This window comes from Anomalospiza imberbis, chromosome 15, assembly GCF_031753505.1.
Source record: "Anomalospiza imberbis isolate Cuckoo-Finch-1a 21T00152 chromosome 15, ASM3175350v1, whole genome shotgun sequence".
NCBI classification, from domain to species: domain Eukaryota; kingdom Metazoa; phylum Chordata; class Aves; order Passeriformes; family Viduidae; genus Anomalospiza; species Anomalospiza imberbis.
This window is the reverse complement of record NC_089695.1, coordinates 16,899,647-16,925,027: the sequence shown is the minus strand read 5'-3', so window position 1 is coordinate 16,925,027 and position 25,381 is coordinate 16,899,647. Positions and strand designations below refer to the sequence as shown.

General features: G+C 45.7%; 1 protein-coding gene across 1 annotated transcript in view; it reads left to right on the top strand.

Moving 5' to 3' along the window:
* UBTD2 (ubiquitin domain containing 2) overlaps positions 1-24,193 on the top strand; it is a 43,379-nt gene extending 19,186 nt beyond the window's left edge. Inside the window, exons 2-3 of the mRNA XM_068206240.1 lie at positions 4,708-4,944; positions 23,553-24,193. Coding sequence (XP_068062341.1) covers positions 4,708-4,944; positions 23,553-23,950 — 635 coding nt within the window. The 3' untranslated portion in view covers positions 23,951-24,193. The remainder of the gene's footprint in view (positions 1-4,707; positions 4,945-23,552) is intronic.
* The last annotated feature ends 1,188 nt before the right edge of the window (positions 24,194-25,381 follow it).

The window sequence follows — 25,381 nt, the reverse complement described above, 5'->3', positions numbered from 1 at the left end:
TGGCTTCTGGAGACTTTTCCACCACCAGATTGGGCCAGTTTCCCCTGCTTTTTACAAAAGCTGTAAGAGACTAATGTTGCGAGCAACATATGCTTGTGTTTCCAAGGCAGAGGAGGAAATTCACTGTGGAGCACTTGCAGGGATGGAACAGCCAAATTTCTGTCCTAACTTCATTTTTGGAAGTAGGTAAAAGATGGTTGAAGGAATGGGGTGGGAGGGAAAACTCAGGTAAGGCTGATGGCAGCAGAGGTGTTTCCACAAATAATTAAGATTCGTGCTCAGCTGCTTCAGGGCTCTTCCAGGTCTCATACAGGGTTACCTGGCCGGTCAGAAACTGGGGAGGAGGAACATCCAGTCACACCTGAAGCAGAGATCCTACCCTTCTCCAGAGCTCTCAGCTTGGCCATGTTTGATTTGACACAAAACCCTCTGAGGCTGGAATATTCCCAATTTGATGATGGAGCGCTGTAATTTGGGGGGGTATAAATTAGGAATTATGGATTGTGTAGCTGGATATTGGCTTTTAATACAAGAATCCTGTGGCAGCAGCTGCTCCTGCTCATCTGGTCCCCCTCAGAAGAGGCACCAGTGATATCCACAGTGATATCCACAGTGATAGCAACATAACAAACACACCAGCTGCTCCACAGAGCTTCCACAGAGACATTTCTTGACATTCTGTTAAGACACTGATTAAAATATCTGGGTTTATCTGCATAAGGAGCAGAGATAACCTTACAGATTCATTGCTTTGATGGGAAGCTGCGGGGAAGGGAAATAAATTTACAATTTGGGTTATAAAACAGTCTGCAAGGATTGGAGAAATACATTTTTCCTTCTGAAAAACAAGACTTTGTAGCTTGCCAGGAGTTCAGTGGGGCAGACAGGAGCAGCTGCCTCGAGGATCCCAGGGTAGCAGTCTGCCTCTGGAGGGAAAACAGGAGATGCTCCTAAATCCTGCAGGAACAGCCCACGGCTTGTGTGCCACTGCTTTGGGGCACTTTGAGGCATTAAACAGAATCAGTAGGATTGGAAAAGATCTCCAAGAGTTTGTGTCCTGTCTGTGATCCATCACCGCCTTTCCAGCAGGCCTTGGAAGGGAGGTTTGGCTCCCCATCCCTGGAGGTGCCCAAGGAACTCCTGGAGGTGGCACTTGGTGCTCTGGGCTGGGGACAAGGTGGGGATGGGGCACGGGCTGGATCGATGGGCTGGGAGGGCTTTTCCAACCTCAACTCTGTGGATTTCTTACCCTCTTTGGGATGCACAGCACCACCTGAGCTGTTGGAACAACAACCTAACTCATTTTGGAGAGTGGCTGCCGATATTTCACTTTTTGGAAAGTGCTGATTTCCATATTCCCTTCTAAATAAATCCCTTGCCAAAAATACCAACCGATGGCCTCTGCTGGGAGGGTGACTTGGAGAATTGCTTCAGAGAGAACGTGCCTTCTTCTTGGCATTTAGAAAACAATTCCTGCTTTCGAGCAGGGTATTAATAATTTCTTACTCACGTTGAAGTGATGTAAGATGAAAAATTAATGTGGATGCTGCTTTCTCTTCTGGATCCTTCAAGCTGGTGGTGCCTCTGATGTGTATGGTCTTAAATGAAGTCAATGTTTCCTTTTGAGCTCTAATTTCCTTCCAAAGTCAGGAACAGAAAACTGACACTGTAAATACTTTTAAGTGGTTCAGACTGTTGATGTTTGTTTCTTTATCAGCCTTGTTAACAGAAAAGGGAAAGTCCCTTGATGTGGGCCAAAAGTTTGGTTGTAGAAATTCGCATGTTTTGCTTTAGTGACTAAAACATGGGCTGGAAAGAGAAATATTTGGGCCTTTTTACACGTTATTTTTTTACATGGCGTAAGTTTCTCTCATCCTTTCTGTCCCATCTATCCACAGAGCTAAATAATGAATATTTCTTCAGGGAAGCCATAAAGCTTTTTGGGGATCCTTGAAGCACTTCTATTAAATGATAAACACACCAAAGATCTTTTTAAATACTGGCTTGTGCTGAAGCCAGGTTGTGTTTAAAGGCTTAGTACTGGCATGGATGGCTTGTTAGAGTGGATTTGGCTTTTGAGCCATTGGGAGAGTCACTTTCTTCCACTACCCTTCCTTCCAACTTGGAAAGAAAAAAGAATTTATCACCGGGTTTATCATCACTGCTGTCTGTGTAGGAAGGATGGGATCTCCAGGGAGGAGTTTTTGGAGGCTATGAGGATCTGAGCCTCTGCTGGAGTGAGGATAAATCAATTTTCAATAAATCTGGGTGCTGTCTGGGGCAGAGTGGGAAAGCAGGGAGAGGAATGGGCTGCTGGATTTGCAGTGGGGCTGCGGGAAGTGCCTTTAACCTGCTTCCATAATTGATGTTTGGGGACAAGGAGAGGCCCCTGTGGGACAAATCAGCGTCCATTGAGCGGACATGCAAACAGATGTGAGCTAGAGTGGAATGGAAAAAAAGATATCCACTGACCCAAATTTCTTGCAGCGTGTTCTGTTCTGTCTGGCTGAAAATGTCATGCTCTGGCTGCTGAGCCTTAAGAAGGAAACAATTCCTTGTTGGAGTGTTTTTCCCACATATGTTTTTAGAATTTTAGAATGTACAGGGTTTAATGCACAACCCCATTGCTTGAGGCTGCCCCAGCATCATCTTCCAGGCTTGGTGTGCTCAGCTGAGCCTTGGACTGGGAAAGGCTGGGCTCTGCCAGGAAACTTGGTGTTTTGTAAACACTGGGGTTTGCTGCTCTGCAATCTGCGAAATGGCCAGCACTCCTTTGAAAGGCAAATGGAAGCAGTCCCATGGAAGCAATGCTGTGGAAACAAAAAGCAATAAATGCTTGTGGTCACTTGAAAGGATTCAGAAGTTTATTATTGTTGGGTTCTGCGTGGGACACGGAGGAGCAGCTGGAGTTGGTGGATGTGGGCCATGCAATTGTCATTTGCTACTTTTAATTAGGAGCTGACTTCAGTTTCTGTGCAAATGCATCCTCCAGACGAGCCACCAGGACTGGAGGGATGGAGCAGCTCTGCTGGGGGAGCTGGGGTTGTTCAGCCTGGAGAGGAGGAGCTTTGGGGTGACCTCACTGTGGCCTCCCAGCGCCTGAAAGAGCTGCAGATGGAGAGAAAGGAAAGGATGGAGAGAGAGGATTTCCGAGGGATGGAGTGACAGGATACTGGGAATGGCTCCAGACTGACAGGGAATAGGTTCAGATTGGATATTGGGAAGAAATTCTTGGCTGAGTGGCCCCATCCCTGGCAGTGTCCAAGGGCAGGTTGGATGGGCTTGGAGCACCCTGGGGTGGTGGGAGGTGTCCTTGCCCATGGCAGGGGGTGGAATTAAATGATCTTTAAGGTTCCTTCCAACACAACCCATTCTCCCATGTTTTTTAATCCAAAGAAAGCTCATTCCTCTGCAGAGTTGGCAATGTCACCTCACCAGCAGGAATCCTTTTCAAACTCCTCTTTTCCATGACGTACACTTCAGGTTCATGAACGTGTCTGTCGTCCTGAGCTGGCAAAGGAAGCTGATCATTCTTTGGTCATATGGGATCAGATTGAATAAAGTTGTGTGGCTTAACCTCCTGTGGGGTTTTGGTCTCCTTAAAACCTCTGTGGACTTGGAATCTCCTGCTGCAGCACCAGACACTGATGGGGATGAGAGCAGGGATTTTTAATCTGTCAGCTTTTCTACCTGTGTGATAACCTCAAAGTGGCTGTTACACAAAAATAGCTGTAGTTAAAGGGAAACAAATGGGTTTGTGTTTATTGCGAAGGAGGAAAATGCTCTTTAAACCTTGATGGATTCCTGGATTTCCAAGGGAAATCAGCAAGCAGGAGGATGCATTTGCACAGAAACAAAGTCAGCTCCGAATTAAAAGTAGCAAATAACAATTGCATGGCCCACATCCCTATCACCTCCCTTCTCCTAAGCTCCACGGTGCTTGGACCTCTTGGGAAAGGTGAGGAGACTCTGAGTCTGGTTTTGACCATACAAGACTGGTAAAAACATAATTCTCTCAAGAAATGAAAATCTGACCCATAGGCATTATATGAATAATGCTCATCTCGCTGCATCACCTGGGAGGTGATGAACAAAAAGGACCAGGCTTGCAAACTGAGCTCTTGGGAAGGCTGAGCTAGAGCAGAGGCTGGGCAGAGCTAAAGAATAAAGCAGGGATTTATTAAAAGGATCTCCTCCATGGATCCACCTTGGGCGGCACAAGAGCCCAGCCAGGGCTGCACCCAAGATGAACCAAAATGAACCCAAGATGAACCAAAATGGCACAAAATGAACCCAAGATGAACCAAAATGGTCCCAAAAATGATTGACTGGTCATGAGGTCTCACTTTTATGAGTTCTGCTCCATTGGCACATTGGAGTTCATTGTCCCATTCCAGCTCCAGCCCATGCAGTCCCATCCTGCTTGTTTTCCTCTCTCCAGCCCACGTTGTTTGTGCTCCTGGGCCTGAGGTTTGGATCATTTGTCCTTGGTGCCCAGCTGGAGAAGGAATTGTTTTGTCTCCCTGCTCTGTGCAGAGAGCTCACCATCCCCTGATAGGAAGCTCAGACCCACACACTAAAGCAGCTCAGAATGTGAAAAATAGAAAAGCTAAACCTGAGGCATCACTGTAAATCCAAAACAGAGCAACCAAAGGGAATTTTGTGGTGTTCTTTTGATGAATTCCCTTTTTTCTTTGTCCCCCACAGTGGCTCTTGGTCGTAACCAACCCCTGAAGAAGGAGAAACCCAAATGGAAGAGTGATTACCCCATGACGGACGGGCAGCTCCGCAGTAAGAGGGATGAATTTTGGGACACAGCCCCAGCCTTCGAGGGCAGGAAGGAGATTTGGGATGCCCTCAAGGCTGCCGCCCACGCCTTTGAGAGCAACGACCACGAACTGGCACAAGCAATCATTGATGGTGCAAACATAACACTACCCCATGGTAGGTGCAGCTCACGAGGATGTGGCCTCTCCAGAGGGTAACAGGTTAAAATAATGATGTTTTTACCCCAAAAATCAGTGATGGAATGGTTTGAAATATCTGTGTGGATGTGCTCCTGTTCAGAGTTTCTGAGCAAAATGGTGTTAGTGTAGAGAGGGACCAAGGAAATCTGCATTTTTTGGTAGCTCCTGCAGTTGGAATGGATGATGTGGTCCATGGGAATACTCAGCTTGAGTCTGATCTTTCCAGGCAGCACTTGGGACTTTCTGGAATCTCTTGGAACACCTGGATGCTCCAAGGCACCATTTTCATAACTTTTTTCCCAGCTTCTCTTTGTAAGGGAGTAGATTATTTTCCCCTCCTGATTTTATGGGTTTCTTTGGCACTTGAACTGTTGGGATTTTTTGAAACTTTCTCTTCTAAAGAGCCTGAAAAAATTTCCTAAAAAAATTGGGGCTGGCAATCTGCTGTTAGATCCTGTGTGAGATAAACTGCAAGCTTTTATTTTGGGTACTTTCCCCTTTGTTTTGTTATTTTGAATCCTGCTGGGTGGGTTTATTTTTTTTTTCCATGCTCTTATTTCCTTCACTCCACAACTCAGAAATAAATAATTTCCCTGTATTCCTAACAGAAATACAGTGAGAGGGGGCTGGCACAAAGTTACTGATCATTTGAAGTCACCATTCAGATAAATGGAAATAATAACTCAGAAAATGCATTTTTCCAGACCTAAGGGAGTTGCTGCATTGTTTTTAGTTGCCAAAATATCAATTGTAGGTGCCAGGAAAAGTCAATTTATACAGGGGGAAGGTGGAATAAAATACAGGTGACCTTTCACTGTGGTGTCTTCCTCACATCAAGCTGCAGCCCTCAAAAATTGTCTTTAATGTGGGAAAGTTGCTCTCTGTGAGGGTCTGACTCTGGTTGTGACCATACAAAAGCCTGGTAAAAACATAATTATCTTAACAAGTGAAGATTTGGAGCCAGGAGCAGCAAGGGGGATGCTATTTCTGTAATGAATTTGATGAGCCCCCATTAATGAGCTGTTTTGGCAGCGCTGGGTTGTGCATTCGGCTGAAATGTCGCACGAGCACAGCTGAGCAGCACTCTGGGGGAAAACATTTCAATTTATGGCATCAAATCCTGCAAAGAAGGTGTTTGGCACGTTGGGTCTGTGCTGCCTCGTGTTAGAGTGGCACAACAGCTTTGTAAGTGTGCGGGAGGAGCTGAAGAAATCCAGAGCTGAGGCAGTTCCATCCTGCCTGGAAGGCTCAGTGTGGCTTTGGGGTCACAGGGGGAGTCCCTTGTGAGTCTCAGGAAAAGAGAGGATGTGCAATGTGCAGTTTCAAGGCTCCCAGATATGGGAAAAAAAAATAGATGTGAACTCTTAAATTTGTTTTTCCAGCAGTTTGCTTCGAGTCCTGCCTGCTGCTGGCAGGTTGTAATCTGCTTTTTAAGGCCCACATGCAGGATATCTCGGAAATAACTCAGAAATCAAATTCTATCAGAGGCTCTGCTGCCCAAGCCAGGCTTGGCTTGAGGCTGAATTCCAAACAGAGAGAATATTTAGAATTTTTATCCGGGATGTGGAGCTTACTGGGGATTTTTCTGCCCACAGAATTGCATGATTTATTTTTTTATTCACTCTTGGGCATCAGCTGTTGGCAGAGTTCTCCATGCAGTGTGACCTTCCCAGTCCAGAGAAAGCTGCTGCTTGTAGAAATCCAAATATTCCTGACTCATCAGGCATTGTTAGTGCCATGGATGAAGAGATTTTGGATCAAATCCTTTCATTTGGGGACCCAGGGGAGCTTTTCTCCAGGCAGGAAGAACAAACAAACTCTCCTTGCTCTGAGTGACACCAGCAGCCTCTGGGGCTTTGTTCACAAAAAAGCTCATTTTGGGCAAAATTTGGGAAGAAGGGAAAAGAAAATAGCTGTGAAGAAATGCAGCAGTGGTGTCTGCAATTCAACTTTTATTCCTCTTTTTTATTTTTTGGGGTTTTTTTGGGTGTTTTTTTGGGGGGGGGGGATTTTTTGGTTTTTTTTTGTTTTTGTTTTGGGGTTTTTTTGGGGTTTTGTTGGGTTCTTTTTTTTTGGTATTTTTGTTTGGAGGTTTTTTTTGTTGTTGTTGTTTTTTGGTTTTTGGGGGGGTTTTGTTGGTGTTGTTTTGTTTTGGTGGGTTTTTTTTATTTTTTGAGTGGTTTTTTGTTTGTTTTTTGGGGAGGAGGGTTTGGTTTTATTTTGGGTTTTTTTTTTTGGTTTTTTGGGTTTTTTCCCTCTGGATCTCTTTAGCTGCCCAGGCTCTGTCTTCTGTAGAAAAGTCTGGATGAAAAGGAAGCCTCAGGCTGGGCCAGGGCAGGCTCAGGGTGGATATCAGCAGGAATTTCCCCATGGAAAGGGTGCTCAGGCACTGGCACTGCCCAGGCAGGTTTGGATCCCCATCCCTGGATGTGCCACTCTGTATTCCTGGTGGGAATCTAAATATTTCTCTAAGAAAACCCAACATTTGTTGGATAAATTCCTTTAAGTCTATGGGGAAAAAAAAAACCCAAAAAACCTTTCTCGCTAGTTTTTTCTTCTGCAAATGCTGCAGTGCCAGGGGCTGTGGTGTTTGCTTCCATTTATTTGCTGTGTGGACAACAGGAGGCTTTTAAAAGAAATAAACCCAACCCAAGCCCTGCATGCACATTTGAGTGTCCCTGTGCTCAAGCCATGGGTTCCTGAGAAAAGGAAACCTTGCAGGAAGGGCAGGGGGGAGAGGAGGGGTTTGGGGAGTGAGCAAGCACTGCCAAATACAGATTATGCACACAGAGACTCGGCCTTAGCTGATGCTGCAAAAATAAAATTGCTTTTTTTATTCCAAAATCCTACAGGAAAGGGAAGGGGAGAAAAAAAAAAAAAAACCCTCTTGTGAGGCTGCTTTCAGCCAGATCTGTCACTCCTCTGGTGTGAGGAAGACTCAGCAGTGTAATTTTTCTAATGGATGCCTTTTGCTGGCTTCTGCTGTTAAAAATAGCATGTAAGAAGTATTAAATAAATAAATAAGCTCGTGGGATGGGCTTAGCACTTCTCATCTATCTTGGGTGACTCTGTGGGATGGATTTAAAAATAGAAATAATGTTATCACCAATTTATACATCTTTTTTCTCCTCCTCCTGCCTTAAAGTAGCACATCTTCCATATTTTATTAATGAGTCCATTTAAATTTCATGAAGAAGAGTTTTCCATACTTCTCAGCTATCAAACAGGAAATCTTGGAGTGTGTAGTATTTTTTAATAATGTTAATGTTGAGCTGAACTTGGCCTGCAAGTCATTAATATTAATTGCAATCTGGCTGGGGTTAAGTGGAGTTTTTAAATTCCAGGATGGACACTTCATAAGCTGCAGCAGAATTCCCAGGATATTTGGGTTAAATATCTCTGAGTTTGCATCTTTGCAGCCCTTGCATTATTTTGGGTTTTTTTGCTAAAATATAAATTGGAGATGGCAGAAAAACTCAATTTATACAGGGGGAAGTTGTAATAAAATGCAGGCTACCTTTTAATAGGCAATAAAATACAGGTTACCTTTAATAGGTAATAAAATACAATTAAAAAATTAGCAAAACAAATAAAAAATAAAGAAAAAAATGGAATAAAATAAAATTTACCCTTAAAGCCACTCCACCATCAGCTTTGGGACAGGCTGTTTTTAACCCTTATTAGGCAATAAATTCCAGGTTGGACACCTCACCTGCTGCAGAGCTCTCAGGCTATTGGGGTTTAGCTCCTTTCCTGCTGTTGGGGTGATAAAAGGGTCTCTCTGCTGAGTTTTCAGCTTTTCTGGAAGCTCTTGTGGTCCCAGCTGGCTTTTCCTGGGAGCAGCTCTGGCTCTTTATTTGCTGTCCTGAGTCCCTGAGATCCCCAAAAGTGGGATGGGAATATTTCCCTGAAATGCTGGGGAGAAGGAGAGGACATCACTGAGATATTCCCGCTCTGAACAGAGCATTTTCTTCTCCTTTGGGTGAAATATCAATTAGAAAAGCATAAAAAAGTCCCGAATAACAAGAAAAGCTCTCAAAGCCAAGAGCAGCAGTGTGGGGAAGGCATGAGGTGTTTCCCACAAATTCCTAATTCCAGCAAAACTCTACTAATTGAATCCCACACAATCCCAGAACTGTTTAGGTTGGAAAAGATTTCCAGGATCCAGTCCAGCTTGTGACCAGTCCCACCTTGTCAGCAGAGTGCCACCTGCAGATCTCTCAGTCACAGATTTATCAATGCCGCAGGTAATCCAACAGTGCCTTCAAACAAAAAGCAGAATTACACAATTCCACCTCTGGAGCTGCCTGATTTCCAGGAGGAGCACATAACTCTATGGAATCTGTTCCCTGGGCGCCTCCAGGGATGGGCACTCCGCCATCAGGTTTGGGTTTTGGGTCTTTTCAACATTTATCACTTGTAGTCAATAGAAAAGTTGCCCTTTGCTATGTTGAAAACTCCCTTTTTATTCATGTTGATGAAAATCTCCATTTATTGAGTCCATTTATTTTATGTTGATGGAAAACTGAGCTGCCAGTGTGTGCTCACAGCCCAGCAGGCCAAGCATTGCTATTGAAATTTGCACAGTAATTCAGAAATATCTGCCACAAAATGCTATAAAATGTAGGTTTTTAACACTGACCATTCCACAGCTGGTTCCTGTGAATTAAACAGCTCCAGAAGTGGAACTCTGTCCTTTTGCAGAGCTTTTTGTGTGGTGGCAATGTTGGACTTCCCTGTTGTATTGATGAATTTGTGATGGAGTGAATGTGTACAGTGAATTTTGCTGTGGAACCTTTAGCATTTAAATTGAATCCCCTGTGAACTGCTGCCCTTAAAGCCACCAGCTCCTTGTGGTTTTTCTTCTTCTTCTCCCTGAAAATTGCTGTATCCATTGCTGGGAATTAAAGCTGTAGGAATTGCTTGCTTGTCTGAAGAGGCTTTTTATTTATCATGAAAAATCATATTTTTGATGAGTTACATTCTCTACACACGTGTAAAACATTGCTGGGCAGTGTGTTTTTTCCTGTGAGGACACCAAATACTCGCTCAGGTTTCTTTAAAAGGGGAGTAAATGATATTTTGGTGACTGTGGCTGTCTAATTTTAGGTTCCAGCAGAGTTATGAAAGCTTTGGGAGGTCTGACTACCAAAGCCTGTCTGTCAATATGACCAGCAGTAGTACTGAGAGGAAAATGCAGCCCATGACAGCTAAGCAAACTCTAAAATCTGTAGTGAATATCATAAAATTTACAGCTGAGCCTCCTGATTTGTTGCTTTGGGGTTTTTTATTTTTTTTTGACCAAACTCTGCTCAGGAGACAGCAGTTATTAGTTCAGGGGAAGCTTTTTCTGGTTTGTTTTTATTCAGTTAAAAAAAAAAAAAAAAAAAAAAAAAAACAAAAAAAAAAACCCAAAAGGCAAAGGATTAAAACCCAAAATTGCTGCTGTCTTGTGAGGAAGCAGACGAGCTGCTGCTGGCACTGAGGCTGTGTGTGCATTAGGAGGGTGCTTTTGTTTTGCTTTTTCTTCTGCACATCCATGTCTATTTTTAAGGGTTCTTGACGTCAAGTCCCCTCTGTAGGCTGAACGTGGCTGAAATGGGGAGTGAATACATGGAGAATTTCAGAAAAGGGCTGCTTGAGTCCCTTCCTGCCTCCCAGCACCCAGGGATCCTCTGGGAAAGGGCTGGGAGCTGCATCCCAGTTTTGCTGCTTGGTGCCTCAGGTTTGGGTGCTCCAGCCCCGTCCCCTCCCTGCTCGGGGCAGGGACAGAGGTGACAGAAATGGCTCTGCTGGCTCTGCTCCTGCTCCTCTGGGCTCCTGCCAGAGCAGTGCTCTTTTGGGAGCCCAGAGCACCCCAAAATCCATTTACCAGAGTTGGGGAGCCCAACTTATCCCCAAAATCCAATTCCCAGAGTGGGGGAACCCAGCTCATCCCAAAAGCCATTTCCCAACTCACCCCAAAATCCAATTCCCAGCTCATCCCAAAATTGAATTCCCAGAGCTGGAGAGCCCAACTCATCCCAAAATCCATTTCCCAGAGTTGGGGAGTCCAGCTTATCCCCAAAATCCAGTTCCCCGAGTGGGGGAACCCAACTCATCCCAAAATCCATTTCCCAGACCAAAGGAGCCCAACTCATCCCAAAATCCATTTCCCAACTCATCCCAAAATTGAATTCCCAGAGCTGGGGAGCCCAGATCACCCCAAAATCCATTTTCCAGAGCAGGGGAGCCCAGCTGATCCCAAAATTGAATTCCCAGAGCAAGGGAGCCCAGCTCATCTCAAAATCCAATTGCCAGCTTACCCCCAAAATCCATTTCCCAGAGTGGGGGAGCCCAACTTATCCCCAGATCCATTTCCCAGCCCTTCCCCAAATGCATTTCCTGGGGCAGCTCTGGCTGCTCTGGCTCCTCACAAAGTGCCTCCCCCTGAGGAGAAATCCCCCAGATCTCTGCCTCTTTCAGTGCCCAGGCACAGGAGTTGCTTTTTCATCAGGAGGCTCCATCCAAACGAGGGATCCTCAGCTCCAGGCTGAGTGCCTGGATATGGGATTTCCCTGCTCCAGCTTCCCTCAGCCTGCTCAGCCACAGTGGCAGCTCCTTCTCCTCCTCTGCTGCCTCTTACTTTGGTGAGTTTTGGCATTTTCTGTGTCCATCACACCTGGAAAATTGGCTTATTCCCCTTGGGAATGGCCATGGTTCCAGTAAAAGATGTGTTTTGTTGTTGTGTCTCCAAATTCCTCCTGACCTTGAGAAAGAATCACTTTTCTCAACAGCCTCCTGCAATGAAGATGCTGCTTTCCATCATTTCTGCTGTGATTAATATTTTTTAAATGGATCACAACATCCTTTCTGAGGGATGCTGGATTCCCAGTGTTTTCTTCAAGTGGGAGGAAAACGAATCAAATCCTCAGGATGTAAAGCAATTGTGGCTGGCTGGAATATTTATATATCTAAGTGCAGGTTAGAAACTCTCAACCCTTCAAATAAAAACCCCACTTATGGCTCCATCCTACAGGTGTTTTCCTTAAATATCTTTAACTTCTGTGGTTTGAAAGGTATTTTGAGGAGCTTTGTCAACATAACTGCTTGGACTCTTCTCCAGTCCCTTTCCCTGCAGCACTTGCCTCTCTATTTCCTGCCTTTGGTCTCAGTTTGTCCTTTCTGGTGTGGGGAGGATGACTGAGCAACACTTTTCTGAAATTCTGTTTTGGGTTTTTTTTTAACCATTAATGTGTGACCAGAAAATTGCAGCTAATTCCTTTAAGGAAAAAAAAAAAAAAAAAAAAACAAAACACAAAGCAACAAACCCAAACTGGCCACAAGATGCTCAAAATAAACCCAGATTTTGACAAAAGAACCTCTCAAATTCCTCATGTAGGGATCTGCTTGTTGATCTGGGTGTTGCAGATGTTCCGGACAGGCGTGAGTGGTTTAGGTGAATAATGGTCCTGTGGTATCTGAGAGTGGCCAGGACATGATGTCTGCTTTATTCAGTATTCCCCAGGAGTGGGCATTTACTCCATTATTGGCTGCTTACAGTGGAGGGGCTGAGTATCAGCTTCATCTGCCTTGCTGTCTGCTTGGGAAATGAGGAAAAAGAAATATGAAGTGTTTCAAATGGAAGTGGGAAATGAAGTTTAAAATGGGTTTTCCCCCTGAAGATTGCAGTGAGAGCCTTCGCTGGTGATCTCCAGGGCTGGCTTTGCTGGCTTCTGGCACTGTGCTTTGCAGTGAATTTGGTGTTCCTGGAGGGATTGGTGCCCTCAGGGTGGTAAATGAGGGGCTCAGCCAGCCCTGGGAGCCCAGCTGCTGCTGCCTCCTCCCACTCCTCTTCCATCACTGTCGGGGTCGGGTTGGCAAGGCCCCAGCAGGGTGAAAGTCCTTTTTCCCTAGCCTGGCAGCCAAAGAAGACATCTGGAAGGCGTGAAGCTGAGTTTTCAAGGTTGTTTATTTCTTCTTATCTAAAATATTCTCTCTCTGACCTGCTGAGGTCCAGCTAGTACAGAAGCCATGGCAGTCTGCCCCGAGCCCCGGGTGTCTCCCACATTGTATACCCAAAATTACGTGTACCGTGTTCACAGTTCCCATACCAATACCTAAAATCTATGTTGGATGGTGTGTCCCTATCCTAAACCAACAGAAAAGTGTCACCATCACACCAAGACATGGAGGGCAAGAAGAAGGAAGAAAAGGCTAGGGCACGCCCAGATTCCTCCATATTGTATCCCTGAATTGCATTCTAAAAAACCCCAAAATTCTACTTTTTCACCCTGTGTCAATTCACCTATCACACTACTCAAACCCTTGTGGCTTGTAATTCCTCACACAGAGTTGGCAGTCTCTCCCATGGGCTAAAATCGAAGCCACAGGTGTTTTTGACTTTGTGCCAAGCTCCCTGAGTCCCCTGCCAGGGTCTCGAGGCACCCGGAGCAGCCAGAGGGATGCTCTGGACTCCTACACATCATCTCCAGCTGATTGTGCCCAAAACATTTGGCATCTCCTGCTGGTTTGGCCTCAGGAATTTAAATAATAATAAGATGGTAACTTTTCTCCAAAACCAAGGCAGAAGTGTGTGAGCCCCAGAAAGTTTCTCCCTTTAACCTTTTAGGGGCAGGGAACGGCTGAGGAAATCCTACCTGAGGTGTCCCAGGGAACACGGGCAGCACTCACGAGGTATTTCAGTATTTTTAAATATTCCACAACCTCCTCCAGCACATACTCAGGCTGACAGCTTGGAGTCACTCACTGGCTGTGTTACAGGCTGCTTGACCCCTGGAAAAATCCTAATTTCCAAGGATTTTCTTGCACCTAGAGCTGGGAGCTGCTTCTTGCTGACACTGAGAAAGTCAGCACTGAGAAAAAAAGCTTTCCTTTTTTTGCTGAGCCACGTCTGAGCCCAGCCTGGAGTAAGCAATGTTTGGTTTGTAGCTTTATTGCAAAGAAAATCCTGCAGCAAAATGAACTCTGGGTTTCCACCCGTGTTTTGACTCCTCGAAACTGCACAGGGACAAAGAAACCTCCAAGGGGCTTTTAATAATTCCTGAGTGATCAAGGAAGGTTTTTATAGAAGGTCATAGGTACAGCAAGGCCTTGAAAGTTTAAGCTTTTTGGGCTCTCACCATCTGTGCAGCCTCTGCTCGGGGCACATTCAGGGCATGAGGCAGCACCAACATTCAATCTTCCATCTTTTTGCTTAATTAATCAGTTTTCCTGGTTTTTATTTGAAATAAGGGCCACTTATTTATTTTATTTTATTTTATTTTAAAATTTTATTTTTATTTTACTTTATTTCATTTTCTTTCATTAAATTAAATTAAATTTATTTTTAATTTTAATTTTTATTTTTATTTTTATTTTTAATTTTAATTTTTATTTTTATTTTTATTTTTATTTTTATTTTTATTTTTATTTTTATATGTTTATATTTTCTTTTTATCTTTTTTCTATTTTTCTATTTTTATACTTTTTTTATTTTTACCTTTTGTTTTTATTTTTATTTAAATTTTTAAATTATTTTTTTATTTTTTTATTTTATTTCTTTGCTTTTATTTTAAATAAGGGCCTCCACTCTGAAAGAACAGCACCGTGGAGGTGAGGACCAAACAAAGCAACACTCAGATCTTCCTGTAACCTCCTTTAATCCCCTCCACCCCCACAGCTTGAGCCAGCCTCGTGCTGGAGTTTTATTTTGGGATGTGGGCACTAATGTGGGATGGTGTCAGGCTGCTTGACCTCCCTGGTGATCTTTCACATTTTTCCTGGTGGTCCTTGGAGACTGAGGATGCAAATGAGCGTCCTGCAGCTCCTTGGCAGCTGCAGCAGTGCAGCACAGGGGTGCAGGGGCTGGGAGCAGGCAGGACAAAGGTGCAGGCAAACCTTGCCTGGGTCATCCTGGGCTGGTGCTGCCTTCAGAGGCTGCCTGCAGCCCAGTCACAGGAACAAAGCAGGGATTTATTAAAGGATACACCTCATGGCTCCATCCTACTGTTGTTTTCCTTAAATATCTTTAACTTCTGTGGTTTGAAAGGTATTTTGAGGAGCTTTGTCAACATAACTGCTTGGACTCTTCTCCAGTCCCTTTCCCTGCAGCACTTGCCTCTCTATTTCCTGCCTTTGGTCTCAGTTTGTCTTTTCTGGTGTGGGGAGGATGACTGAGCAACACTTTTCTGAAATGCTTTTGTGCTGCCTTCAGAGGCTGCCTGGAGCAGAGGCTGGGCAGAGCCACGGCAATAAAGCAGGGATTTATGACAAGGCCTGCACGGGATACACCTTGGGCAGTGCAAGAGCCCGGCCGTGGCTCCACCCCAGATGGACTCCTGGTCACGAGTTTTGACACTTTTATAAGTTTGGGTCCCTTTCCCTGTTGGGGTTCATGGTCCAGTTCCAGCTCCAGGTGATGCAGCCCCATCCTCCCAGGTTGCTCTCCTCCATCCCCTGTTGTTTGCCCTTTTTGGGGTGGAGCTGCAGCGGTGTCCTTGGTTCTGGGCTGGAGAAGGATTGTTCTGTGTGCCTGAGCTGTGAGGAGAGCTGCTGACACTTTACATGGAGTTCAGAGTTCTGTGCCGGTGCAGTACAGAGTCTGGAAAACGTGAAAGCTCAAACTGCAGGCATCACTTGCCTTCTCTCCCTGTTGCACACAGGTGGGGAAGAGTTGTTCAGTTTGAGGAGTTTTCCAGCTCTGGGAGACCACTCCATGCTCCATCAGAGCCAACATTTGTTTGTGTTCAGTCCGAGGGGTTGTTGCTGCTGCTGCTTTACCTGGAGCTTTAACAAGTGCTGGATCAGCCCGAATTTCCCTCCAGATCCACTTGGAGCTCAGATTAAACTCTCTGAAATCTTGTTTTGAGCAGGCAGGGGATTGTTTGGAGGCTGAACTCCCTGCCTGGAGTGCACAGGGGATGGAGGAGCTCAAGTCCTGTGGTCACCAGTTGCTAATTGAACATCCCAACAAGTCGTGGTCAGTCTGTGCCTCCTCTCCCTCTGCAATTCCCTGGAATGAGGTTGGAGCCGGGGGGTCGGGCTCCGCTCCCAGGGACAGGAGGAGGGGGAACGGCCTCAGGCTGGGCCAGGGCAGGCTCAGGGTGGACATCAGCAGGAATTTCCCCATGGAAAGGGTGCTCAGGCACTGGAACTGCCCAGGGAGGTTTGGATCCCCATCCCTGGAGTGTCCCAGGAATTCCTGGATGTGGCACTTTGTAGACTTCAGGGACACAATCTGTCAGTGTCGGTGGTTGGCAAGAAAAAGGAGATTTCTGTCACGTGTGTAATGTGACCCTCCCGTTTGCTTTTCCATTTGAGCCATGCCAGTTATGGGATTTGGGATGCTGAGTGCCAGGTGTTCACTCTGCATTTACAGGAACAGCAGACCAAAAAAATCAATGGTGACCAAGGCAGTGACAACTTGTGTAAATGTGAGTTCAGCCTCACCCTGAGCAGGTCGCCTGGGGACTTCAAACACTGCCAGGGTAGCTGTGCTTGGAGGGATGCAGTGCAGCCTCGGATGGTGATGATATCCTGCTTTCCTTTCCTCCCCCAAAACCCTCCAGCCCCTTGAAGAAGCTGGATAATGCAGAACAGCAAGTGTAAATGAAGAGGGTACACAGAGAAGCTCTTTTACCAACCATTTTATTTTAAAATTTTTATCTAAGAAGCCTGTCTAGACAGGCATCTATTTTCATGACATGCAAAGCAGAGTAGTAGATGAATGCTTCATTAGTAAAATGACTTGTCATCTTTGAACCCTGATGGAATATCTCTTGGAAGCTGTTCCTTCCATGCAATATTAGATCCAAGTTTTACAGGGATATGGAAGTGGCAGTACATATGGTGTTGTTAACATGACAACTACTGAGCATTAATGCATAATTACTTTATTTATCAAAGCTAGTGATGGAAAGCCAACGAACTGCGCGACTGGAGGAATTTGAGCTCTGGTGAAGCTGTTTTAGGGGAGGATTAGGTCGTTTGTGGAAGTTACACTGCTGGGAAATTTGGAGCTTTCTGCTGTAGGTCCCTTCTTCCCTGGTCTCCATCAGGTGAGTGAGGTGGGGTGACAGATTCCAGCTCCTCTGCCAGGATTGCCACTGCTGCTGTTGGCACTAGTGTGGATTTCTAAGAGGAATTTTGAGGGATTTGGTTCCCTGAGCACCCCTTTCCAAAGTGTACCATCCCTGTTCCCTCTGCTCTCCCCGCTCCAGCACACGGGACACAGTGAGGGATGCACAGCTGGGAGCTGTGGCTAAAATCTGAACAAAAGTGGCTCATTCAGCTAGTGCAGAGATTCCTCTGTTTCAGAAGACTGTGTTAATTATCTTTCACCCTCAGCCTAGTTAATTAGTGCTAATGAGTGAAGTGATGCTGGTGCTGTGCTGTGATAAAGGGAGAGGATCATCAGCAAGCCCAGCGATGCACCTGGCACATGGCTTTTCCCAAAATTTGGGTTGGTGGGGACCTTAAAGCTCATCCAGTGCCACGCCTTGCCATGGGCAGGGACACCTCCCACTGTCCTAGCTCTTTCCAACCCGGCCCTGGACAATTCCAGGGATGGGGCAGCCACAGTTTCTCTGGACAAACCCTGTCCTGTGTTGGGGTGAGCTGTGCTTAGTTTGGGGCAGGAAGGCTTCGAGGCAACTGAGGGGTCTTTGGTTGCATTCTCAAACTGGGATTTGCTCTTTAAAAGTATTCTTTTGATATTACAGCATAAGGAAAAACTTCTTTCTGTGGAGAGTTGCAGAGCCCTGGAGCAGCTGCCCAGGGAGGTTGTGGAATTCCCTGTCTGGAGACATCCCAAACCCACCTGGGTGTGTCCCTGTGTCACCTGCTCCAGGTGACCCTGCCTGGGAAGGGTTGGACTGGGTGATCTCCAGAGGTCCCTTCTAACCCCAGCCATTCTGTGACTGCAGGAAAAGCAGCTGGGTAGGCTCCTTGAGGTTGGAAAGGGTGTCAGTCTCCTTATTTTCCCCTCTTTTCAGTTTCAATCCCTGGGTGTCACAAGTGGGAATGAGCTGGTGCTGCTCACCAAGCAGCTCCTGGAGCCCTGGGATCTCCTGCTGCCTCTGGGAGTTGTTCTCCAGCATGGAATGGAGCCAGCCCAATAATGTTCCCATAATGGAAGAGCTGTTTTGCAGTGGATTTGAAATGAGAATTATTAAATGCTTCAAGCTCATTATCTGCAGACCCATTCTTTGAGGAGCTGCAGCGACAGAGGCAGGGTGGGGACGAGAGCAGAAAAGTTGTGCCCTGCCTCAGGATCCAGACTGCACCTCTGTCCAGGAGCTTTCTGGCAGTTCAAATCTGCATAACCCATGGAAATTCAGTGTGGAAGGAGCACGGGAGGGGGTTCATATGGCTGCTTTATTATCAAGTGTTTCCCCCACACCATTAATTCTTTATTGTTCTCTGTACGCCGTGCAAGGCACTGACTTGCACGAGTATTCCCACAAATTTCCCTCTGGAAAATGGGAAAGCCACTCTGGTAACAGCAGCCATGGACACTTCCAGGGATGAACTGAGCAGTTTCTGTTGGGATTAAGCCAGGAAGAGCTTTTTGGGGTGAATTCCTCCCAGTTTGGGCTGCCTGGAGGTGAGTGGAACGCAGCACTGCGTGTTTGCTCTTGCCCCAGCCCTGCTCCCATTCTGCAGGAGCCACCCTCCACCTCTCCCACGTGCTCCTGATGTCAGCACAGGCATTTTTTCCTTATAAATCCTTGTATTCCCCAGTTCAGACCTAGAATCAACAGCTAATAAAGATGAAGTGATAACTCAGCTTTTCTGCCTCATCTTTGCTCTCCAGGAACTGCTCTGTTGTAAAACCCAGAGACCTCTTTGTTTTCCTTCTGAATTTCAGCCATCAGTGATTTATATTGGGTCCAAATCAATGCTCCACAGGTGAGAGCTCTACTATCCCCAATTTATTCAGCAATCCAGGCTCAGCTTGGCTTTGGAATGGAGATTTTCAGTCAGAAAAACAACTGAACCAGCTGTTCCTTGGGCAAATGTGTTGTACACAGTCTCCTTAAATTAGCTGAGTCTCACTGCAGTGCTACATTTTGGGTTGTGTTGTCTTAATTTCTCTTCCTGCAGCAAATCTGCCTGAGAGAAGGGGAAAAATAAAATGGAAATCTCCTCAGTTCTTAAGTTTTGGGTGTTTCTGAGCAATGCTCCTCAAAATTTCTCTAAAACTTAAATAGAAGGCAAAACAAGAATTTTCCTGCTCTTCATGAAGAGAATGGTGTGCAGCTTAAGGAAATGCCAAAATGCCTTTTCAGATGCATTAAAACTTTTTGTGTTTTCAGGTGTGACCATATTTACTTGACTTAATAACTCCTGCAAAAGCTGACCTTCCTGTTGCTGAGAGCTCTTAAATTGTTGGTCGTGCAGGAGGATAAGTCCAAACTCTGAACTGCTTAGGGGTGGAAGCAGTATTTTAACCAGTCTTTTTTAGTGTTTTCCCTTCCGAATCCAGTGAAATATCCTCATAATCTTCATAAAACAAAGTTTTTTTTTTGGCTGGCAAGGCAATTAATTTCAAAATGTTCCCGTTCCCTTATGCTTGATGATCACATCTGCTTATTTTTCCCTCTGAAATTCTCAAGCTGTCTCCTACCTGGATAACAACCAACAAGAAGCTCTGCCTTGTAGCTCCTTCCAGAATCCCTCACTCTCCAAGCCGGTGTTAGCTCTGAAATATTAAAATAATCCCATCTGCTGTTGTTTTTTGCATTGTCTGCCACCCTTCCTTCCTTCCTGCTGCTTTCCTCCCGGAATCTGCCCCTTCCAGAGGTTTCCTGGGATGATCCAGCAGTGAAAACTCCAATCCTTGAGTGGTTGGCATCTGGACCTGCTCTGGTTTGGGGAAGGGAACTGAGGCTCAGCTGGGATGTGGGGAGCATCTCTGTGCTGCCTTTTCCTCCTCTGCTTTGAGGAGGTGTTGCCCTGATTTTTAAAAGCGTTACGTTTTCTTTTATAGTTCTTTTGAAAGTTTTAAAGTTCTCATAAAACTTCTTCAGCCTTCTGATAATGTTTACCAATTTCTACTGGAGTTCTCACGCATGTTCATGTAAATAGTGATTGTTTTGTGCTCTTCTTTGTGGGAGGAGAGAACTGATGGGCTGTTGGTTTGACCAGTGTGGCTGGAGAGGTGGCAATTCCATCCTCCAATCCACTCTCACCTTTGGAATTCTATACATTACGAGGTCAGAAATAACACTGGCTCTTTTTCTCTCTTGAACTCACCAAGCTTCTCTGTGCTCATTTCGTGTCCAACAGCGACAAGGAGGCTGCATCCTTCCTGTGCTGGAAGGACCCCGCTTGCCTAAGGAACAGAAAAACCCAAAAAATATTTCTTTCTTTCTTGATTTCCACTTTCTCATAAAAACTTGATAGTCTTTTAGTGCCCCTTCCAGCTAAATGTGGTCCAAGCTGCTGTATCCTGCAGGAAGGATCAGAAATTTGATTTTCAGTTGGAACAGCAATGCTAGGACGTGTTCTCCAGGTGGGATATTTAATTTTTTGTGATTTTCAGCTAGAACAGCAATGCTAGGACGTGTTCTCCAGGTGGGATATTTGATTTTTTGTGATTTTCAGTTAGAACAGCAATGCTAGGACGTGTTCTCCAGGTGGGATATTTGATTTTTTGTGATTTTCAGTTAGAACAGCAATGCTAGGACGTGTTCTCTGGTTGGGATGTTTGGTGTTCTAACTGAAAATCACAAAAAATGAATGTTAGGACATGTTCTCTAGTTGGGATATTTGATTTCCTGTACTATGATTTTCAGTTAGAACAGCAATGCTAGGATGTGTTCTCTAGTTGGAATATTTGATTTTTTTTGTGATTTTCAGTTAGAACAGCAATGCTAGGACGTGTTCTCCAGGTGGGATATTTGATTTTTTTGTGATTTTCAGTTAGAACAACAATGTTAGGACATGTTCTCCAGTTGGGATATTTTGGGATATTTGATTTTTATGATTTTCAGTTAGAACAGGATTGTTAGGACATGTTCTCTAGTTGGAATATTTATTTTTTTGTGATTTTCAGAACAGCAATGCTAGGACGTGCTCTCTAGTTGGGATGTTTGGGGACTTGGGACAGGGGACATTTTCTCCAAGATGAATGGATCACTGGGATTACTGGGGAGGTTTAATAACCTGTTCTTACATTTACAGTTTGGTAGAAACCATTTCTCAGTCTGGGATGGGACTGTGGGGTTTTATTGGCAAGAGCTTTCCTCTTCTGTGCCTTTTTCTATTTATTTATTTTTTTTTTAGCTGCTGCCCTCCAAGTTAGCTGCTGGTTGAGAGGATTTGTTTTAACATTGCTTATCTGATGATGATTAAGGAATCCAGTGTTTATAGCATCAGCCTTGACCTCCGTGTTAGTTCAGCTGGGCAACCAGATAAATGATGAAGGAATTCCTCAGCAAGCTGCCCCCATGTTATTTAAAATTAACTCTTTGAGGTGCTCTTCTAAAGCTGATGCATTCTTTTTAAGGGAAATGGCTTTTGAAGAAAGCTGCTTTAGCTACGTTGAAAGGCTGTTGAGGTTTGGATTTTGGCCTGTTTTTAGCAGTAAACTTGTTTCTATGTCTGGAATTTAGTCCTGTGACATTCAGCAAATAGATGAGCAGTGAAATGAATGTTGTAAAACAAAACTGAAGTGTGGGAACTCCAGGCTTGGGTGTGTAAATGGCAAAGAACCATAAAAGGGTTTGGGTCCAGCACAGCTTTGATAAAAGTTGGTTTGCTCTGAAATTCAGTAATGCTAAAACACTCTAATGAGTTGATGTAATTATTTCATTTGATTTCCTTTTTTGTTTTGTTCTCTCATAAATCTCAGGGCACAGATGCCTTGGTGCTACCTGAACAAACAGAAAGCCTAAAACATTGATCTTTTAAATTATTTTCTCTGTGTGTTTCTGCAAACACAAATTATCCTTAAAAAAAAGAGGATTACTGTCCAAAAGATTTCCACCAGAAGATGCTGCTGTTACACCGGGCTGGGTGACACCACATATATAATTTTATATTGTGGTAATTTTGCTGATCAAACAGCAAAGCTTAAGACAACTCAGTGTCAGCACAAAAAAAAACCTCCAAATAAAACCCCCCCTTAGTTTCTAACAAGGAGCACTTGGCTGTTGTGTGCAGAGCAGAGTCAAAGAGGTTTTTAATATTCTGTGCTTCAAGGACTTGGCACCTCTTCAAGCATCCCCAGCTCCACAAGGATGGGTAATTTGGGAGGTGACTGTGCCCCTCTAGGGGCAAAAATATGGAAATTGGTTCTACAGGTAAATTCAGACCAGGAGAGAGGGGGTTTAACCACACTGAGAAAGGATTCCTGCTGGGATTTGGGATGCAGCTTCCTCAGTTTCCCTGGCTCTGCTTTCAGCCTTCTCTGCCTTGAATTCTTAAAACAGCACTGGAAATGTGCTGCTCCTTTTCTAGGCTAGTACTTGAAATCTAGTTTAGAAAGTAAAATCTTTATTTTATAAAGTGAAAAACTCAGCCTGTATTTGATACTTCAGCATGTGGTAGAATTCCTGAGCACCCAGGTTATCCAGATGATCCCAAGGGAGTTCAGGGAAATAAAAATCCCTCCTGACACTCCAGAGACTCGGAGATGCTGTGGAAATCCAAGATCCGTGCTGGGTGTTGTGGCTGTGGTGGTGATGGAGCCGCAGACTTGGGTGGCCGTGTTTGTTTGTCCTGGCACTGCTCACTAAAACACGAGCCTGTAAAAACCATTCCAGAATCTGGGGATGTTTGAGAAGTTACAAAATCCTCCTTTCACGGCGCTCTCCTGCATTTTCACAGCTCGGGCTCAGCCTGGTGGAATTGCTCCAAGTGGCATTTGTGTGTCCTGAACCTTGGTCGTGCTGCTGCTGAAAGATTCCTGCTTGAAATGACACAGGGCAGCACATCCTCATCCCTCCTCCCCGCTTTGGGACTTTATCCTGGTTTATCTGGGTGTTTGGCTTTTAGGGGGTGTTTGCTTTTATCCCAACCCTGAGCTTCTTTATGCAAACAAGGCAGGGCACTGATGATTTTTGTCTGTATGCAAACAAGGCGGGGCACTGATGATTTTTGTCTGGTCCTTTAAAGCCTGAATTCCAGCCTCACCTCTTGGGTGGTTGAAGAGCAGGGTAAAACTTCCCAGAGTGACCACTCCAGGGTGAAATGTGCCAGGAATTCCTATTGTATTAAGGGTCCCGCCAGGTAATAATTAGCATTGACTATGATTCTAGAAGGCTGATTAGTTGCTTTTATTATATTATCCTATACTATTAATAAAAACTTATTGCCCTTGCCAACAAGGCTTTTACCAGATTGATCAAATGAATCTTAATGCTCTCACTAGTGGCTAATTAAGAAATCACCCTTTGGTAAACAAATCTCTATGAGACATTCCACACGTGTACAGTAACAGGTGTAGTAAGGGAAGATAAGAATTATCATTCTTTTCTCTTTCCCAGCCTTTGGGGAAGGCTTTCCCAGCCTTCCCCAGCACAATGCCTGGGAAGGTTGTGCTCGCTGCTCTCTGTGAAGACAAATTCCCACTGACTTCTCCCCTCTTCTCTCCTCAAGGTGCTCTTACAGAGTGTTACGATGAACTGGGCAACCGCTACCAGCTCCCCGTCTACTGCCTTGCCCCACCCATCAACATGATCGAGGAGAAGGGTGACCTGGAGACTCTGGATATTCCTGACCCCCCTCCCAACTCGGGGCACGAGTGCCAGCTCCGCCTGCGCCTGTCCACGGGCAAAGACCTGAAGCTGCAGGTGCGCAGCATGGACACCGTGTACCACATGAAGCGGCGGCTGCACGCCGTGGAGGGAGTGGAACCGGGCAGCCAGCGCTGGTTCTTCTCTGGGAGACCCCTGGCAGACAAAATGAAACTGGAGGAGCTGAAAATCCCAAAGGACTACGTGGTGCAAGTCATCGTGAGCCAGCCCTTAGCAAATCCCACCCCGGTGGAAAACTGATTTCTGCTCGTTTGTTGGTTCTTCTCTCCTGCGTCTCTGTCGTGGGGTTTTGTTTTCACTGCCCTCTTCTTTTTGGGGTTGTCCTGCTCGTGGATGGGTTGCAAGGAATGACCAGCAAAAAATTCCATCTGTGATGGAGATCTGCAAAAACGTAAAGATGTAACCTGGCCTCTGGGGTTTGCCTGATCTGGTATTGAACACGACAGCAAGAGGAACAGGGCAAGGGCAAAGGAAGGGAGGGAAGAGATTGTTCTTCACTTAATACAGATATGTAATGGTCCTGGAAGTGTCAGTGGTGTCCCGATCCACAAGGCCGGAGCAGCAGAGAGCACTTTTATTTAAAAAACCAACTAGAAATGGAATCAATGCATCCAGTTCCGTATCAGCAGCACACGCAGTTCCTGCAGGAAGGAGCCCGGCAGTCACGGGGATCCCTCCGGGGGTGCCCGGGCTCTGGTGAGGCACAGGCAGCCCTGGGCAGGGGAGCTGGGCTGGGCTTTGCTCTCTGGCAGCTGCTGGTGATGCTCAGACCGAGCAGTTGTACATTCCAAGGTGGCGGTGCGCCCCGTGCCACCGCCTCAGGCAATAACTCAGCCCTGCCTGCTCTGTACTGTAATTTACCTGCTCCAGCACTGCCTCAGCCCCAGCTCCTGCTGCGTGGGCACCTGGGTCTGTGCCTGCTGCATTGCTGTCCCTCGGATCACAGAGGCTGTGCTCAGGTGAGTGCTGCTCTGTGAGGTGCAGCCCCCGCGTGCCACAGCACCCCTGGGCCAGGTGACAATGCAGGTCCTGCCAGGTGGGATGGATTGCAGCTCCCCGTGCTTCCCCGCAGGGCTCCGAGCGTGGGCATGCTGAGGGTGCACGCAGCTGCCAGCTTTCGGGGTGTCGCTGGGAGCCGCCCTCGGAGCTGTGGTGACTCTCCAGGACAGCTGGGGTGGCCTCACCAGCACAGAGCGTGGTCCTGGGCTCCCCCAGCCCGTGCTGGCCCTCCGGAACGTAACGGGGGCCCTGCAGCAGATGCCAAATCCTTTTGGAGTCTCAAAGGCCCTGCTGGGGTTGGGGGATGCACTTTGTTCCCCCACTGGAGCTGCTCTGTGGCTGCTCTGCACCCCTGCCTTTGCCGGAGATCGAGGCCCTGCTCTTTTAATCATCATTAATCATTTCTGTTTGCTTGGGGTTTAAGCCATCATTGAAATCACTTCTTCCAAAGTCAAATGTGCTCTTAATGTGGGAATAGCAGATTTTTTTTTCCTGGTTTCTGTGTTCCCTCTGTGAATTCAGTGAAACTGGGAGATTCCCTTGACAATTTTGAACTTCTGCTCCTTCAGTAATTCCGTAGAAATCAAATTTCTGGCACTCAGAATCTCTGAGGGAGTGTTTGCACCAGAGTCAGGATGATCAGGGACATCCCAGCAGGTGGAAGCAGAATTT